This window comes from Culicoides brevitarsis, chromosome 2, assembly GCF_036172545.1.
Source record: "Culicoides brevitarsis isolate CSIRO-B50_1 chromosome 2, AGI_CSIRO_Cbre_v1, whole genome shotgun sequence".
NCBI lineage: Eukaryota > Metazoa > Arthropoda > Insecta > Diptera > Ceratopogonidae > Culicoides > Culicoides brevitarsis.
The window spans coordinates 42,547,283-42,567,189 of NC_087086.1; the positions used below are offsets into that span (position 1 = coordinate 42,547,283).

At 30.3% G+C, this 19,907-nt stretch overlaps 1 protein-coding gene across 1 annotated transcript in view; it reads right to left on the reverse strand.

The window, feature by feature from the left end:
• LOC134831239 (fringe glycosyltransferase) overlaps positions 1-19,907 on the reverse strand; it is a 30,800-nt gene that overhangs the window by 6,404 nt on the left and 4,489 nt on the right. Inside the window, exons 2-4 of the mRNA XM_063844915.1 lie at positions 19,085-19,405; positions 12,340-12,388; positions 10,507-10,609 (exon numbers count right to left, since the gene is read on the reverse strand). Coding sequence (XP_063700985.1) covers positions 10,507-10,609; positions 12,340-12,388; positions 19,085-19,405 — 473 coding nt within the window. The remainder of the gene's footprint in view (positions 1-10,506; positions 10,610-12,339; positions 12,389-19,084; positions 19,406-19,907) is intronic.

Here is a 19,907-nt window from a genome sequence, read left to right on the forward strand (position 1 = left end):
AAATTGGATTTTAAAGTTTGTTAAAGCTTTTACAGTAACACAACATTCTAAAGGTGAACAAACTTGCTAACCGATCGGATAAGAACCACACGAGAGAAAGTGCAGTGAACGTTTTACGATTTTCTTCAGAATAAAATCAACAAAAAATGCATTTAAAATTTATTTAAATTGTTTTTACAGTTGTCAACGACGACGTTCATACCATTTGATGAGAAGATCAATAATAAAACACTCGTCGTTTATTTGTGCTTTTTATTATGTTCACATCATCATGACTGCAGGAGTATGACTAACAAACCTCGAAAGCATTCGATATTGTTAACGGCGACAAAAACAACGGTAGTAAGCGAGAGAAAGAGATGGAGAGAAGAAAATATAAAAATTTTCTTAATTAATTCATTAACATAATGCACTTTTAATCCCTTATCTTGTCGAGCATCTGTTTTGTTGTTGTTGTTGTTATTTTATGTATAATGCTTAAATATTTTTTTAATTTTTATTTCGTGATCGCACACATTCGTTGTCCATTTGATGCAAGCTTACAAAATAAGTATTTTAAATTATCACGTAATAAACTTCGATTTTTATGTCATGAATTTTTGTTTCAAGAATGAGAAAGTGTGACCTCTGAACGAAACTAATGAAGGAAAAAAATTCTAATTAAAAATGCATACACATGAAAAAGAGAAGGGAAAGGATATAATTTAATAAGATTCTGTACTTTAAAGGTCAATTCTCAATTCTCGTGTGATTTTTCTTTACGCTTTGTCATCCAATGCGATATCGATTGTGAACAGAAGAAACGACAAAAAATTTAATCTTATCAAACCGTATAGACGACACATTTGCATAAAGTTTTTTTTATAGAGTTATAATAATCGGCAATCCAGTCTTGTGTGCCATGAAGAAACTGTTAGAATTAATAAAATAAAAAAGAATACGGAATCGAAATCGTGTAACGAAAAATAAAAAGAAATATATCAGAAATGAAATAAAGATAAGACCGCATAAATTATGAGAATGGTGTGAATAAGTGTTTGAAAAAAAAAAATGATGGAAGAACGTTCGTCGTCGTCGGCTTTTGAAGAGAAAAAACAAAAATATATTAAGTCAACTTCACTGACCATTCGATCAATAGTAACTTCTAAATACGATGTTATTTTTGGCTTGTTTTGCCCAAATAAAACTAAAAAGTCACGGATAACGTCATTTTATTTTTATTTATTTTTTTTTCATTCTTTGGTTTTTAGATAAGATTCCAGCAAAAAATGCCTACTCACTTTTTTACGGACAATTGATGACTTGGATGATGACAAATAAAATGCAAAACAGAGTTGGAAAAGAATTTTAGCTGATAAGCGAAGAATGTTGGATCATCTATCAACTGTGTCTCGTTGACGTTAATTAATAATAAATTGAGACCAAACGATGAAGTTTTATGGTAATATTTACCATTTTTGGAACACATCATCATCGCAGCGATCGTTTTATTTACTTTTGTTATTTTATACCGAGTGTAATAAATGCTGAAAATTGATTTTTTATGACTCAAAATGAAGTGACGACTCTTGATTGTTTACTGCTGTTAATTTATGAGAGTCTCTCGATTGCTTCTTGAAATACAAGAACATAACTCTCAACGAAATCTAATAAAAAATACTCAATAATTTGACTAAAAGCTTTTTAATGTTTCTGTTTAGCATATTTTTCTTTACAAGATCTATCAAAAAAAAAAATAATGATCGCTTGATTTCTTGCGAATCCAATCATTTATATAAACGTGCGGCGCACGCAATATCACATGTGTGCAGAAAAGGATAACTAAAATCAAAAATTTCTTGCATATAATTTTGATAAGGACCGTATAAAACCCATAATTTGATTATAAAAGTTATAACATGAGATTCGCATAAACATTCGAATGATATTTAACAGTAACAATTTGAATAAAATGAATCATTTGCATAGTTATCTTAATTTATGTGAGAGACGGGCAGTTTTTTGATGATGAAGATGGAATGTAAGGTTGTAAAGGAATGCGTTTTGAAGAAGTCAATTTTACGTTTTCAAAATTTGGCATCATTTTCGAACAAAGAATTGCTTAAAAAGTGTGATTCACTGACGAAAATCGACCAACGATAAGATAAAAGTCTAAAGATTAGTTATCAACTTTATCGTACAGCAAAGCTCGAGTACTTATTGATCACATTTTCAGTGAAAAACAGTTTGAAGAGGCTAAATTTTGATTTATAGTTAAGCCATATGAACAGCTGAATGTTGTTATGTTTCAAAAGGCACTTTTTTATATCGTATTTTATAAGATTTATTTTCACACTTATATAAATTGTTAAAAATATTAATATTACCTAAGGAGTTTGCATCACTTACATTTAATTAATACTATAAAGAAAGCTCAGAAATGTTCATGAAACTTGCTTTGGGGCTTTGCATGGGAGTGATTTGACAAATTTTGGAACAATCGGGATAAAACGTTCAACTTTTCGCGTCGATATTGATTTCATTATCACTTATTTATCAGTACTTTGACATTGAAGTTGTTGAGCACTTGTATTTTTTTAGCGAATAGTGCCTCATTTGTTATCTTTTTTTTGTTTTTACGCGTTGATATTTTGTTTCTCCCTTTTTCTTATTAATCGCATTATTCGCCTGAGAGTTGAAAATTTATATTAAAAACTATTTTGTCTATTCTCTTTTTTTTTCTTTTGTTTCAGCTATCAACATTTAGACGAAATCCAATTTTGAATCACTTTCAAAGTTAATAAATAATACACTAATGAGAACGATTGCAGACCAAGTGATGACAAAAGGTATCCAAGTCCATGCAAAACCATAGAATCCGACGTATTTTGCTTTGAAGAAGATCCACATTGATCGATAACCCATATGCCAGCTATCATTGCCGTTGTATCGCATATTGCTCAGTGCATATCCAACATAAGAATAGCAATTGTCAAAAAACGGCGGATGCAATTTTTGTTTGCCATACGTATTTGAGGAAAGTTCAATTGCAGCATCCCATGATCCTGCGCCGCCTTCAATTTTCGCAGGATCCATCAGAATATACTTCGCAGGTCGCCCAAAATCATCCGCCTTTATTTCATACGACTTTGCAAAGTCTTTTATCACGCCATTTGACATGCCAATTCCTACATGTCCTAAAAAGGGAAAAAGCCATGTTAAGACACGAATTGGGCGCCATACGATGCAAAATGGATATTTGTTTTCGTCGAAGTTCACTTCAGGCCTTCCTTGTTCCAATTCTGACATTTTATTGTAATACGACGTAATACTGTTGTCTTCAACTGAAGTTAGTCGTATGATAGAGATAAATTCTTCTCTTTTTTCTCCTATCGGGGATCGTATTGGTTGGATAAAAGCCAGTTTTGTTTTTGTTGTGTACAAAAAAAAGTAAATTTTTTTTTTACTGAAGTGTAATTTTCGTTAAACACTCGGAAAAGACTAATTTTATTATTGAAGCTTCAATATTGGCACCCAATTCATCGTTATCTTATCTTATCGCTCAAAATATATGATAAGAATATTGCACAAATCGTGAGTCTCATAAAAAATGGTAAAACACGAAGAATTTTATAGCAAGACAAACACATGTAAAGATCACAATACAGGTAGAAGTGACGAGAAAATGACTCATGTTTGTTTTCTTTTTGCCAATTATTGTTCATGGTTCAAAAAGCAATCGATTTCCGACTCCGAGTGACATAAATTTAAAATGACGTAATGTGCGTGGCATGGCTAATTGCTTGGAAATGTTGTTTTTCACCGAATTCAAAGCTTTGGTTTTAATCCTGTCGTCGAATGTAAGTTTTTGACACAACACAACGATTCATAAGATAATTATATTTAAAAAAAAAGTCGACCGAGTTTTGATTTTTCTTTCTTTATTATAATGAATGTTCAATTCGAATGAGACAAAAATACGTAAATTTAATCAGCTTTACGTTATAATACGACACTTAAAGTATTTTTCATTGCCTGTGCATTCAAAAAAGAACGACCTGAAGAACGACGCCAAATGCGTCAGCCAAAAAATTCTTATATTATGTCATATGTAAAATAAAACATAATAACAATAATCGTTTTTAAGTCCATAATAAGATTATGCAGATTGGACATGCGATTTAACACACGTATTCTCAAAAAAAAAAAAAAACGTTACAAACTAAGGGACAATCTTATTTGTAGCAAACGAAATCTTAATTGATGTTCTCTTCGAGTGAGCTGAAGTTGACTTTGTTTGGAATAATTTCGTAAATGTAGATTTATGAGTGTTCACAACTAACGTAATATATTTAATATAGCAACAAACTTTATCTAAAATTGCTTCTTCTTCCCGCACTAAGCCTGTTTTAATACTCTTTATTGGTATTTTATTATCAAGACACATTTTTTTGTTGTGTTGTTTTTTTTTCAACCTCCAACGAAAGGAAGAGAATTCAAATAAAACACAAAATAATCGCAATAAATTGCATACTTAATTTATTTGTGACACCAAAAATTAATTAAATGATGTTCAAACTCATAAGATTTATTCATCGACATTTGAAAATGATTCGAAAAAAAAAAATTAAAATTATATTGGAGTATTATACAGATAACCAGTTTAGCTAAGCCCAAAATCGTCGCTTTTTAAGATCAACAAGAAAAAAAAAGAAAAGGCATTGACATGTTGTGTTCAACCAGTAGTTGATCAATCATTTTTTCAGTTTTTTTTTTTGTTACTTGCGCATGTTTGTTACTCGAAATCATAAATACTGTCAATGTTTGAAAGGTATTTGTCGTGAGATCGTGTGATGATGAATGTCACTTTATATCTTTTTTACGTTACACTCACTTTTGAATCAAATTTCTTCTGATTGGTAGAAGGAATGTAATTTGTCAAAACAAGATTTCACATTAAAATACGAAACAGCTTTGACGAATAATTTTTATGAATCTTGACCACCCTATCGTAATGATTAGATAAAAAATATATATTTTGTTATATATAAAAATAAATTCATAAAACTGTACAAGATTTTCCATTTAATTTTATAGCATCAAAGTAATTTTATTGCCTATTTTAAAGCTTTTAACTCGCAATATAATTAAAATGAAATTTCAGGTTTTTTTAATAAAAGAAAAAAATTAGATCTGTTTCACGTAAAATGGTTTCTTTGATCTCGATTAAAATGTCACATAAGACTTGTAAGAGAATTGATCAATTGCGAAACATTAATTCTCCTGAGATCGTTTAGATTGTATTTTTGCACAACGAGCTACTTTTAACGTATATATTTCGTGATTAATGGAAGTTGTTAATAAATATAAAATATTGACAATCACGCGGTTGTTATTATTTATTTTGTTATTGATAAATTATTTAGCTTTGTACATAAAATGAAATATGAGTACACAAATAGACAAAATCTCGCTTACACACCCTCGAACGTTGTTGAGCGAAAACGGCAAACAGTCGCAAAAAGGGCGTATTCGAACTTCATAAGACGGATCTAAATTCTAATGAAGTCAGTTGCGGTTTTATAACGCGAGTCATTTTAATTAAACCTCAAGAGACCATTTCCTCCGGCATTAATTATGCAGTTTTTTTTTGCAATAACAACAATTGTATGTAGGAAGGTGAATGGCAAAATCACATTTGAATATATTTATGTACACATACGAAGATTATGGTAATAATAATAAACAAAATACTTGATCAAGTTACTCGATACATGTAGGATGCATGTAAAGAAAGAGAGAAAAAGTGCGTAATCAAATTCAGTTCAAGTCAAGAGACGCAAAAGTATGTACGGTAAGAAAAATATAAGATGCCATTATTTCTTCTGTTACATTTTGCATGTTATACGACACACAAACTCGTAACTTGTTATATCTATAAATGCACTCGTTTTGCCAAGCACATGTTGAAAATAATAATAATAAATAAATGCAGAGAGCAACAAAAACATTTTTATATATATTTGCCTCCAGATATGAAATTGTTGTGGTTTTGCATTATTATATTATGTTATTGCGAGTGTCCAAGCACCATCCTCATCCATCAGGTTTCTGTTTTGTTCTTGTTTATTATTTCATTTCTACGACGACGACAACAGTGCATCGACGATCGTACGTTCGCGATATAGTTTAACTGCAAGCGAAAGACAGTTGACTTATTATTATGCATGTGGTTAATTTTTTCCTTCTTTTTATTGCTTCAATCTTTATTCTTCGTAACTGCCATGTAACAGAGAATGAGAGACGCAGAGATGAAAAAGACGAATAATTTAGACAAGAGATTCTAATCAAAGTTCTGCCAACCGCACAAAATCCTACACAAAGTCGCGACGCCCGAGACTCACTTCATTTACATATCTCATTACAACAACAACTTGACTGACGACGAAAACGACGCAGAACACCAACAAATTAAAAAGCAAGTTGTCTCATAAAAAATGTAAAGTACTCGAAAATATTTTGATTCGTGACACAAAACTGATTAAAGCGGAATGACAAGCCAATGATTCTTTTATATGTATTTACAACAACAATGAACTTTAACGTTACTTAAACGGGCGAACGAAAAAAAAATGTAAGAAGTCAGAAGAAGAGACAGAAAGATGAATTATGATAAATCACACTCGAAGTTGATCAGACAATGTGTTGTAAATAATAATGCATGAAATTAATCATAGCCAATCAGATAATAAATTTAGCTATAGCCGTTGTTTGTCATTTTCGTTTCTCATGCATCACTTTTAATTAAAAGTATAAAAACGAACTTTTCTCGGCTACAAAGAACATCATAGTATAATAATTAACAACATTAAAGCATGTTACATCAAATACGTGACTGAAACATGAATAAATTTCGATAGATGCGGAAAAATATCACTTTTTAAAGCAGTAAATTGATCGTTTATACGTGATTCGTTGTGTGAGCAGCCATGCTGTGCGGCAATTTTTTCGGTAAATTTTGACCTTTGAGATTCCTTTTCTTAACAATATTTATGACTTCGCTAATGAATATCGGGATACTTCAGAAACTTTAATATTATTGGCATAACAATCGACAATGAAATGACCAAAAGTAAAATCTGATCAACTTTTAACAATGCATCCAAAGTTACAATACATTTACAATTCATCGACGTTGTCCGCAGCTGCACTTTTTCATATCGCAAGTACATACACGCGAGAATCAAATGGATATTGTATTCAAATGGGCAGCCTGCAGCTCATTTTGCTGTGTAAGACCAATAATTACAATTTGATTTTATTTTATAATATTTGTTCATGAAACATGTTGTAAGTGCATTAAAATCTCGTATTTTATGTGCGCTCTAGATAAATTTGACTTTTAACGTTTCTCTACTCTTAAATTTAGCTTCCAATGCAAAGAGAATCAATCGACGCAATGATAGCGGGAAGAGAGGACAGGCAAAATCGACGATTGCTACAATAAAACTTCGTATTTTATATTCATGGCGGGTGTACAAAAATATTATGCATGGACTTTTGCGCACACTTTTACAATCAGAATATCGCCTGAAACGGTAACTTTACTTACTCTTTCTCTACACACAATGAATATGATTATATGATATGATACGCCTGTTTTATAAATGTTTGTTACTTTAAGTTAGTTTATGCATTTTACCTGAAGTGATCTTGTTCTAGTTAAAATAGGATTGCGATTGGGTGCTTTTTGAAGCATATGAATAAAAGTTACTTGAATTAGAAAGCAAATTTTAATTGTAATATATTTGTCAAAATTAAGCAAATGAAGGCTTGAATTAATATCCAGGATCTAAATTTTTACTTAACTTTTAGTTCGATAAATCATTTTTAAAATTACAGAAAAAAAAATTTTTTTTTGAAAGTTAGATTTTGCGTTTTACATGTGTTATATTCAAAACCAACAGATAACAATTTTTACGTATTTTTTTACGTATTTTTTACGTATTTTTTTACGTATTTTTTTACGTAATTTTTTCAATTTTCAAGCTTAAGAACAATTAAATAGACATTCATGAAAATTATGCAAAATCAAAATATTCACTCAACAGTTGTAATTTTCGTTTCGGATATCTAAATTAAGCTAATTTGGATTCTGAACTGATACACTAAAAATTTTGAAAAAATTTTTTGAAAGTTAAATTTTTGTAAACGATCAAAAACAAAGTAGTATATAAAAACATATACTATAAATATTTCAAAAAGTGCCCTTTTTTCCGCCAACACTAACTTGTTGGTTTGTGCAACAGAAATGTTTCTAATGAAGTCCAAGTGTAAAAATAAAATGTAGGAACATTTGCAGCGACGAAGAATAAAATGCCTGTTTCTTACAAGTAAATGAACTTTGAAATTCATTCACAGTTAAGGTAAGACTGTTTATTTAACTTGAGTGAACAGTAAAATGTTCGCAATACACGAAAAAAGGAGAAATAATAGAAAGCGGATCAAATTTGATCATGATGCATTTCAGTTTGTGGTGCAACGATTCTATTATATTTCAACATCATTACAACAGCGAACGTTCACAAACTTGTAACTCATTCTCTATGGTAATGCATTAATATTAAACGAAACCAAGATTGTGGTTTTTAGTTACAATTTGCGGCAACAATGAAGCTCTTTTATACCAAAACGAAAAGAAATATGAATAAGTGAATAACATTTGTGCTTTCTTGTCGATTTCTATTGTTCGGGCAAGGCGATGACTGAGGAAAATTGTAAGATATTAATTTTGTAAAGAGGTGTTCTCGCGAGAGATTCGAGCTTAATTGAAGCACGCGTGATTGTCGAATACACATTTTTGTGGTTGTTGAAAATTAATGGACCGAAATATGCGAAATGTATATTGGAGAACAATGAAGGCATACATATAAATTCTTGTCAGACCAAAGCAAAAGCTAACTTGACCATAAAAGTCTTTGAAGCGGAACAATACACACTCGCCAGCACATGCTTCGTTTTGGTTTTTCAACTTTTATTTTGTCAAGTTATTCGCCTTTTAGGATCGCTGAGATTTTGGTGGTCTCAAAAACGGGAACGCGAGACATGAGCAAATTATTGATGTGTTTTGTTTCACTTAATTAGCAAACTTCCATATTATGTTATCCTTTCATTTGTAAGATGATACTTTTCCAATGATCAAATTGGATGCGCAGGAAATGTCTCGCCTCTCTTTTGATACTCAATTGATTGTTATGAGCTAATGAGAAACGAAAAAGGTCCAATCATTAGTGTTATACTGCTATTTATATCACTTCATTATTTCAAACTTTGTTGGAACCATTCGAGTGTTCTTACCCTACAAAAAAGTGACGCAAGAAAAAATTTAGAATCATCATTAAATTTCATTATTCGACAAAAATTGAGCGATTGGAAGGAAAATAAGGTATTAACGTTAAACTTGACTTAATTTGATCAACTTCAGACAGATGATCGTGAGTTTGAATAATAAGAAAGAAGAAAAAAAAGAATTTTTAATAAATACGATACAAATCTATATTTTATTATTATGAGATAATAATAATCGGTAGTTTTTAACTTTACGCCCATTTTAACACGAGTTTTTTTTTGTCAAAGTTCTTTTTTTGTTCGAAGGAACGTATTGTAAGCACACAACAATGTTTTAATTCAATTAAGAATCGGTGTTTGCCGAACTAACAATAAAACTGAAATTTATAAATCGTTGATTTATGATGGTTTCCTTCTCTTGAATGCTACTGACGACTCTAATTACGGATGGAAATTGAAAAAGAATCATCAATCATCGTCTTAGAAGTTCAAATCTCTTTGAACCTGTTTCGCAACGCTCTCAGTTAAATTAGCTCTATCTCGGGCGAACGTCTCGTGCCAATGTGTTATAGTCTCTTGTTCTCTCTTACTCGAATTAATTGAAATGTCCGGTCAATTTAAACAATTGACGCACTATTCAACTAAATTGAACGACTTGTTGTTGTTGCTGTTGATATAAAAAACGATGAAAGACGCGCGTGATTCCTCAAATATCGTAGATGTCAGCGAATTTAATACTTTATGAAAATGTATAAATCATTGCCCGTTCTTCCTGTGTTTTGTTAAATTTGTGAGTCGTTTGCATATTTCAATAAAGTAAGTTCAAAAGACAAAACATTTTTTTTGCCTTGCGAGTAATTTGATACTTCTTATAAATGTCTAAAGGAAAATGCTTTTAAAAAACATTTAGTGGTTTACAAAAAAAGCGCATATGAAATACGATGTTCAATAATGTTCATAAATAAAAAAAATACAGTAAAAGGTCTCATACTGTGCTAATTTTTGCGTGATGATAGCCATATGGTAAATGAGGTACGATATTAACGATGGTTTTTGTGTGTTAATACCGTTCAATATTTCGTTGAAATTTTATGTATCATTTCATTTTGGTCACTCGATTAACTTTTTCTTTGCCGAAATCCTTAAAATTATCAAAAAAATATAATTTTTTGTACTTACTTTTTTCCGCTTGACATGAAAAAGTCGAATTCTTTTCCCATTTTGCAACAGAGTGCTTTCCTAAAATGACCTTGAGAGCAATTTGTATTGATCATGTGGTTATCTGAAAAGAAAATTTGATACCTTGAAAAAGAAAATTTGACCTTTATCGAAAAACGATAACAATAACAAGTTGGAATGCTTTGGTTTTATCCAATTAAATTCAATATCCAATCAAAATTCCATTTCGATTCCTTTTGGATTCATTTAGATTTTTAAATTAAAAATGTGTTGCAATACGAGATTCTTTTATTGGATTTTTCTTTTAAATAAATAAGAAGTCAGGTAACAAAGACAACTGCGAAATTATTAAGATAAAAAGGAAATAGTTCAGATGATGAAACTTATTTTTTTTTGTTTCAAGAGTTTTTTTTTCGAAATATGAAATTGATTAAAGAAATACGTGGGCATTGAAATTTTTATCACATTTTAATATATTTACATAGCAGATAGATTTTTTTAAACTAACGAGCTGTTAATATGTAGAAGAATAGCTACCAAAAGAAAATAAAATCATTTGTGTATTCAAAAGAGAATTTGAGATTTATGATGGGTTTCAAAAAGTTGTCACCATTTGCGGTCGACAACAGAGCTTCTTGTTTTAGTATCTCATTAATATTATATTATTAATATGACAGAGAGTTCTGATGCGTTTGAATTTAACGATCGATGACGATAGAACAGCGAAATTTCAGAAGCAACGAATATCATTTAATATACGATAAAAAATTTATATTATTTACAGAAAGAAATGTTTCGTTAATTAATTTTATTGCAGTTTCTTAATTCAATTTTCATGTTTTTTCGCCTCTGTTTAAAAAAAATGTATTTATGTTCCGTATTTGTCATCGCATCGCCATCATTGGTTTTAATTAAAAAATACTCTTTTTTGTGCCGTTTCTTGTTCGAAGTTTACCAAAATTTTGAAATTTTACGTTCCGCTTCTTTTTCTTGTGTTATTATTTATAAAAACTTACCGAAACGGATATATTTTTATTTTGGAGAAGTTTAACAGAAACACAAGAAAATGATATTTAATTATGTAAATTATTTGCCATTCTCCTTTTGGGTTTCATTCCTTTTTTTATTTTTGATATTCTCTGATGTATATTTGAGAATCAGCAACATTTAATTAACTTTATGTTATAGGAATAATATAATAAACTCTTGTGCCATTTTACGCAGAACTGATGCATTTGCGGAAAAACGAGACATGGATCAAAACGAACAAAGGACATCAAACGTCAATTAAAGCAAAATTTGCTAACAATCTACTCAATGCTAATATTGCATCGTAAAGCACCGTCGTAAGTTAGCTACCAAAAATATTTCTTAATTAGATCGTTTCTCATACAACGAGAACAAAGACAGTGCCAAGTCTTGTCATTCCCGAAATTCTTTTTTGATGATATTTTGTTGTTGTGAGTTATCTGACTTTTGTCTTTTTAGTTTTTCTTGGAAGACCCAAATGTTATCAATGAGCTTCGATTCGAGCTTTGTCGTTTCGTTTCTTGCTATTCGTCGAACATTTACGCGTGTGTGTATTCCATTCAACAAAAACAACTTTCCGTTTATGCACCAAAAAGACAAGAATTCAACATCATTAAGAGGTATTTTATCAATTCGTTAACAAGGTAAAAATAATTTTACTCGTTATTTATGTGTCTTTTTCAATTCGATATATTCCGAAGTTTGTTTGAAAAAGTGAGTGGGATTGATTTATTTTTGTTTATTTTTAGTTGCTTGTTGGATCCTTCAGAAAGGAAGATACGACGACTCGTAAATTGTACTTACTTGTTAATTTTTGGTAATATTTGTCTTCAGTATCCGTGAAGAACCACGTCTGAAAGTAAAATAAAAGAAACAAAATTAGAACACTTGTTTGCCATTTTTCATTAGAAATGTATAAGGTCACACAAAATCTACAAATGTTGGACATAAAACATCGCTTTTTTCTGTTTGTTGTTTAAATTAATGCCTCACAGGTATGTTGTCATCATTATTGTTCACAACATTTTCATTCCATATTTTTCTTTCGTTGTTTTTGAGAGAGATATTGTCGAAATATAAAACATGCATGTTCTTTTTCTTGCATTAAAGGTGTGCGTGTCATGTGAAAAAAATAACTGAATGAGTAATAAATTTTATAACACAACACATTTTCGAGAGTTCAGCGAGCATTACTGACAAAATTTTTTTGCTGAATAATTTTTTTTAACTTTTTTTTTTCAGACAAACATCTTTTTTGGAAATAATAAGTTGTATGTTGACAACATTAATTTACTCTTTTTAAACAAATAATAAATATTGAACTCACGTCTTGTCGGTACACTTGTATAATTATATCATGTATGTAACATGAATTTTTGATTATTCTTAGATTTTCGGAAATTAAACGGTATAACTTTGCAAAATATTTTTTTTTATTTCAGCGATAGTTACGTTGATAAAAAATTTAAATGGATTATCTTCACACATGTTGACATTTAATCTAATTTTTTGCAAAAAGAATGTTTAACACATGTTCGTTCAAAGGCGTTTCAAGGTTCATCTTCTTTTACGCTCGATCATCAGTCAGGAATTCTAATTAGATGACATAAAAAATGTCAACTTTGTCTCGAATTACATTTAAAGGGAGCGATCATTATCTCGCCAGCTGAACTTTTTGTTCTCTTTTGCGTTTTAAAGGTTAAAGCATTTGTTGATAGAGTTGAGCGACATTTCTATTCGTCATTATGTCATTAACTTAACTCAATAGGAAAAACTTCAACAAGTTTTTATGTATACAGAAATAGTCGTTTAGTGCAAATAAATACACCAACACATCAAATTATCTTTTTATCTCTTCCTCGATTCTCGACTTTTTTTTTCTTAAATAGTTTGTTTGAATCAGAAAAACATGTTTATATAAAAGTAATAATAAACAAAAATACACATACACACAGTAATATAATAAAATAGAGTTTCAGTTAATTGTTTTAAGAAATTGTAAATTTATACTTTCTCACGATCTATTTTTTTTTTTGTTTCGTTTCTTTGCCGCATGTACAATGAATGTGTTGTTGTGAAGGAGTGCACAGACAGGCAAAGTATTTTAATAAAGTAATTATTGCTCGACTTGTTTAAAGATCAATTGAAACATTGTTTTGTAAAATTATTTTCAGTTTTTCGCTTGTCATCATCACCTCTGTAAATGTATCGAGTTGCTATATGCGGTTGATGCCAATAGATCTCCAATCTGAAATAGAAAACTTTTAGCTGAAGTTTTGTAACTCAATATCATTATAAAAGTTTTGATTTCGTGGTTCGATTTGCATTGCAGTTGCATTTTATGAAATTCAAATCGTAAAAAATATCTCTTGATGAATTATTTTACAAAAAAATACGCTCAAATCTTACTTTTTTTTATATACAAAAGATATGACTTGACCATATTATGTTTTTGAAAGTCATTTGTTATTATTATTTATATTATTAACTATTATAATGATTGTCTTGAATGAAGAGATGCCGCAATGAATGATGAAATTTGCCTCTGTAACTCTTTGCTTTTCAAATCGTTATTCTTTACGAGAGGCAAACTATTATCTGAAGTTGATGATTTGGAGTTTTGCATAAAAATACCTACAAAAATGTTTGATCATTATTTTAACGAAAGAAACAAACAGACTTCGTTGTGTGTGTCTTATTGATGGATTTATAAAAATTTCTCTTTTCAAGCTTTATTCGCAGTGTGAGTTTTTTTGGCTCGATGTGACTCATTGGATCAGTTTGAAAGAAGTGTTAATCAAAGTAGCTGACTTGCTCAAGTTCTTGAAAATTGAAGAAAATTAACACATCATGACATGCAAAAGTTTTCCGATTATTTCCGAATAAATTCAAGTTACTCAGTGTGACGGGCTACAAAATTGATCAAAAGGTGCTTCGAGAATCAAGTTGTATTCTCACTGCACACAATGAAAAATTGTCGAGACAACATTCGCAATTTATGCACATAAATTTTCAAGCAGAATCGTTTCTTGTACCAAAATTTAACATTGTTTGCTTGTTCTTCATTTGTCTGCGTACTCTTTCTCATACGATGCAGAGACAGATCATGTTGCATACTAATTGAGCGTGTGGACTTGAACTTGAATGCGTTTATTGCAATGTTGTTTTCATCGCTTCGTACGAAACAAATGGAAGATGGTTCACGCTCGACTTAGCATGACAATTACATTAGAACGTGTAGACGTCTTCGAAGGTTTCTGAATGTCACCTGAAAATGTCTTGAAACATCCATGTTTCTTTTTGCGTTGCTTCTGATCCGAATTTTTAAACTACCTTAATGTAATTGCGTTGTGCCTCAGAGCAATTTGGCTCCATCTCAGGAGAGACACATGACATAAACAGCAAAATACCAGTTCTGAACATTGTAAATCATTATTATTACTGTTGTTTCTGCGCTTCGCCATGCAGTAATCAAAATTCATGCATGTGCAGGTAGGTACAAAGAATATAAAAAAAATAAGAAGAAAAATGAAATGAATCAAAAACTTGTTAACGTGAGTTGTACACAACAACAACAACATACCTGAGACTTGATGAGCACTTACTACTGTTATCGCAGAGCAACGTAAATCCAAACACAAGGAAAATTACTTTCAGTGCACCTTCTCGCATCGCATCTCTGTTTCGTTTCGTGTAGTTGTTTCAGCAAATTTTTGAATATAATTTTGTACACAGAAATAATAATGAAACCATCACTTCTCTCGTGAATGAAACACAGAGAGTTGCAATTATTTTTATTCAAGCTTTGCATCTGCCAGCCACACTACTGTTAAATATTATATTTTAAAATTTATATTTCGTTTTTTTTTTGCGTTCTTGAAGAATAAATTACTTCAGGCGATGTCTCTTCTTCTTCTTTCCGTGTCTGCATTTAACATCAAATTTTTTCAACTTGTTCAATATCACAAAAAAATGATCGAAACAACACTTCAATCATTAACCCTGATAATATTTCAGAGAAAAAAAAGTTCCCCTCTTCTATTTCAGATACCGCACACAAGATCAATGACTTCCATCTATCAATAACATATCAACTCTTTTTTGGGAAAGTAATTTACTGCACTACAAATATTTATGACTTAATTGCTGTTCTACACATTTTTAATTGCTCATCTCTCATGAAGAACAACAACAGCATTCGATCTCCCCCATTTCTAAAACATTATTTATCGACGTCATTCGAACGACAAGTCTTACGCATGTTGATGGGAATGTTATTCGTACTGAAAAAAAAATGTCACACGATGGTTGTGTGAAAAATATTTTGGGAACATGTGAATGAGAATTTTTTTCATGTTCATGTCTAATTTCAAGAGTTAATGAGTTCATCTGTGCAAAGTTTGTTTGATACAAGTCATAAATTGGAGCGTCACAAGTAGTTAGGCGTGTCAATTTCGCTAACTGTAATAGAGAAATGTCAAAAATAACCCGCCGGCATTATGATTGATTAATATTGAACAAGTGTTTCAACATAAACGAGACAATGAGGATCTCTTTGATGGTAGCAATGGAAGCATCGACAATCCCTTTTTACACTTTGTTCTATTATTAAATGGTAGTTCTTGTTGTTTTATTAATCTTTCAGCCTTTTTTGTTCCTTCTTTCGTAATTTTGCGAGTCTTACGAACATAATTATCACCTTGCTGTATGTAGCTTTCATTATTTGTTTATTTATATTTTTAGTGTTTTCATCATCATCCATCGTCAAAAAGTCTGATAAATAACGCAGTTCTTGCTAAATATTTACAGTTGGTAGCTTGAAATTTGAAACTACTGTCATTTGATGCTTGTGTGCGGTCTCTTTATCTGTCGCTCCATTTCGTTTCCAGAATGACTCAAATGTTTGCATGCTTGTAACAATAAATAAATTTTAATAATGCTTTTTTGTTGTATTGTTGTCTTTCTATGTTGAATCGCGTCGATGTTGAAGAAGTTCAAGTCAGCAGGAAAGTTAACTTGCGATACAAATCTCGAGAAAAACGAACAAATCATCTAAAATATGACTTGACAAAATTCTCCTCTAACAATGAACAGGAACGATGAGTTGTTACTCTATAATTATGTTTACAACCAAACAACATGATGAGTTGTAGATTAAGATCTCTAATTAAATAGATACGTAATCAAATTTTTGAAGAATGTCGGGTTAAGAATTTTTTTAAAAAAAAGTTTAATGACGCAAGTGAAAAGTGTTTAATCAATAAATTATTTCGCAAAAGTCAACACATTTGTTGTTTGCTATAAAATAATGTAAATAAGCTGTTTGAACTTTATTGTTTCGCTTGTTTGGCATTTTATTTTTGTTTTATTTTTATTTATTATTTTTTTAAAACAAACTTTGTAAGAATATATCGTCAAGATTTCTGATACGAAAATGATGTTGACAATAAAAATGGTCATTTTTTGCAATGTAGAGGTAATTTTTCTTGCTGTTTTATTGTTCATTTACCACATTTACTTAACTACTACGTGTCAGAGTAAACGGCACCGACATCGCATCACATATTCTTGTAGAAAAATTTTTTTCTGTTATTTTTGTTTGTTTACGATTCAGGGAGAGGTAAATAATGATGCGATGTGATGATGAGGTCGATAGCAAGACTTTATAAATTTAAAATAAAATAAATAAAGACGACGACGAAAAGTATCGAGTTTCAATTCACTTTGACTTGACCAAACGGAGCGGTTGAAAAGTCGTATTAGATACGCTCCTTTCTCTTCTTCGGTTGAGACACTTTTATTTGAATAAGAAATAATAAAAAATTTAAACAGATTTACGAGAAATCAAACATAGTTTGTAGTAATGAAAATGAAATTCAAATTGATTTAATGACAAGACGAGGGAACGAACGACGAATCAAGATAATAATGCGAGAAAATTTACGATCGGTTCATGAAACATGAAAAAACCGAACAAAATATTGAGAAAATAAAATAAATTAACGTTGTTGTCGTTGCTCGTTACATTAATATTGATTGCATTGACTACATGCATGTATGTAAAATAACTTGACATATTCAATCCATCTTGAAAAAAACCCTATATTACAATTTCCATAAAATAATGTTAATATTTCAATGTATGCGATTTCCATAGTTTGTAACATTTCATTCCATATCTTCGCCTATTGTCTCTCATTCACAACTGTCTGAAAGCGAAGATTGATTCCCAAATGGATAAATGTATTTCTCGAGATCAATTATGGTCCAAACTGATCGTCAATCGACGTCTTCTCTCGGCATAAGCAAAGCTATCAATCGTAGGCATCTTTATGGATGTTAAATAAAGTAGAAATAGATTGAAGGCAATGTACGTTCAATGATTATTTATTACGATTATATTTTTTGATGATGCGTGGAAGTAACTCGACAATGGGGCATATACTTTTTAATTGATGGTTGTTTAAAAATCTTTTGAACGAGTTGTCTGCCTTCCATAATTAAATAAATAGTGGTCGATGCGGAGAACAATCAACTCAATTGTCACACAATTATCGAGCTTTGTTATTGCATTCTGACTTCAGAAATTGCTCTTTGACTATTTATGATATTTCAATTATTTATATGTTTGTTATTTGTTTATTTAGGTCTGTTTGTTTAAAGTTAAGTAGAAAAAAAACTTAATAGAGAACTTTTTGTATTCTTGGAAAATGTTTGAGATGTTTTCACCTTTAAAATAATAATAATAATTTAAAATATTTTTATTTAGTGCAACAATATCATTGCCTTTATCTCCTTTTTCTTCGTATTCAGCTTTTTTTCTATAACCGCCATGACTTACGACGACGGATGAGAAGAGAGAAATAAAAAGAAAACAAACACTTGGGTATATTTGTATGGAATGTAAAAAAATAAACAAAATAATTCTTTTGAGATAGAGACAGCTGTATAGCTCGAAGTTGTCCAATTTATTACTTATGGTCTATTTTATAGTCAAAGCTTGATGACATCGTTAAATCCTGTAGATATTTAGATGTTATTTGAGGCAATCAAAATGATCCTTTTCATTAAGAAGAAGAAAAAAAATAGAAAACTTGTTCATTACAATCTTCATGTAGATCTTAAATCGACCTCTTCATGACTTCACACCATTTATTTTGCAATAAATGCTAAAAAAATAATCATTCCATATCTCATCTCATATCAAAGTCCATCAAAGTAGAAGAAAAACATTAACTGTGTTTGTTTAGCAAACGTTAAAGCACTTAATGTACGGTTAAAAACAAGAATAAATAAAATGAAAACATAAAAACAACTATACTCGATGGACAACGATCAATTTTATGAGCGCAGATATCACTGATGTTATATGACACTTCCAGCTGTGTTAATGAACTTTTAAAGACGATTCTTCATTATTTATTATTATTATGAATGATGGCAATAATTTGGAATGATATCTTCTCTATTTGTAGTTGATCGCTATTCGCAAGAATTGACACATACGTGCTCCTTCATTTACGCAGAAATAAACATATTTCATACTGACCTGATCCTTTGCTAATTGAAACCACGTCTTAATTATCATAACTAACCGATTGTTATGATAATTTTTTGTTGTTTTAACACTAATAAATATATCGTCTAAACTATATTGATCTGGTTTTGGTGTGCCAGTCACTGTATTTGAGTTATAATAATCTAATAATTGCATATCACTGCCGATCGAAGGCTTTGTTGCAAAGTTAACTTTTGTCTCACGTGTCATTTCATGCAATCTTTGAAGATCATCTGGCGGCAAATTAATATCGAAATAATCAGCTAACGTTGGAATAATGTCTGTTGGCTCTCGATCGTGTGTTGTATTGACCTAAAAGTAGAAAAGCAGGAAATTAGTAGATACAGGAAACTATAAAAAAAGCTTATCTAATCAAATGTTTTTCATGAATTCAAGAGAGATAGATTTGTTGCGAAATTTCATGACACTTGTTTTCTTTCTTTGAATTCTTTATTTTACGGTTTATTCGAGATTATTCCTTTGACCGTCTTCAAAGAAAAAAAAATTGAATAACCATTATCAGACAAAAAAAAAACAACTCGAAAATTAACATAAAAATGAAAAAAATTGGCGATGTTTTTGTATTTCTTATTTTGTGTTTGGATTGATTTCAGATCTATTTTGAAGTCTTTCTACATAATATGAACAAATGAAGTTTGTCATAAATGAGATATGAGACATATCTTATCAAAGATGACCATTCACTGTTTAAATTGTTCAATAATGTTTTAAAATTTTATGCACAAATATTTACATTTACCTTAAAACTGAATAGTATAATAATTACGTTTGTACATCACTTTTTCTGTGTATT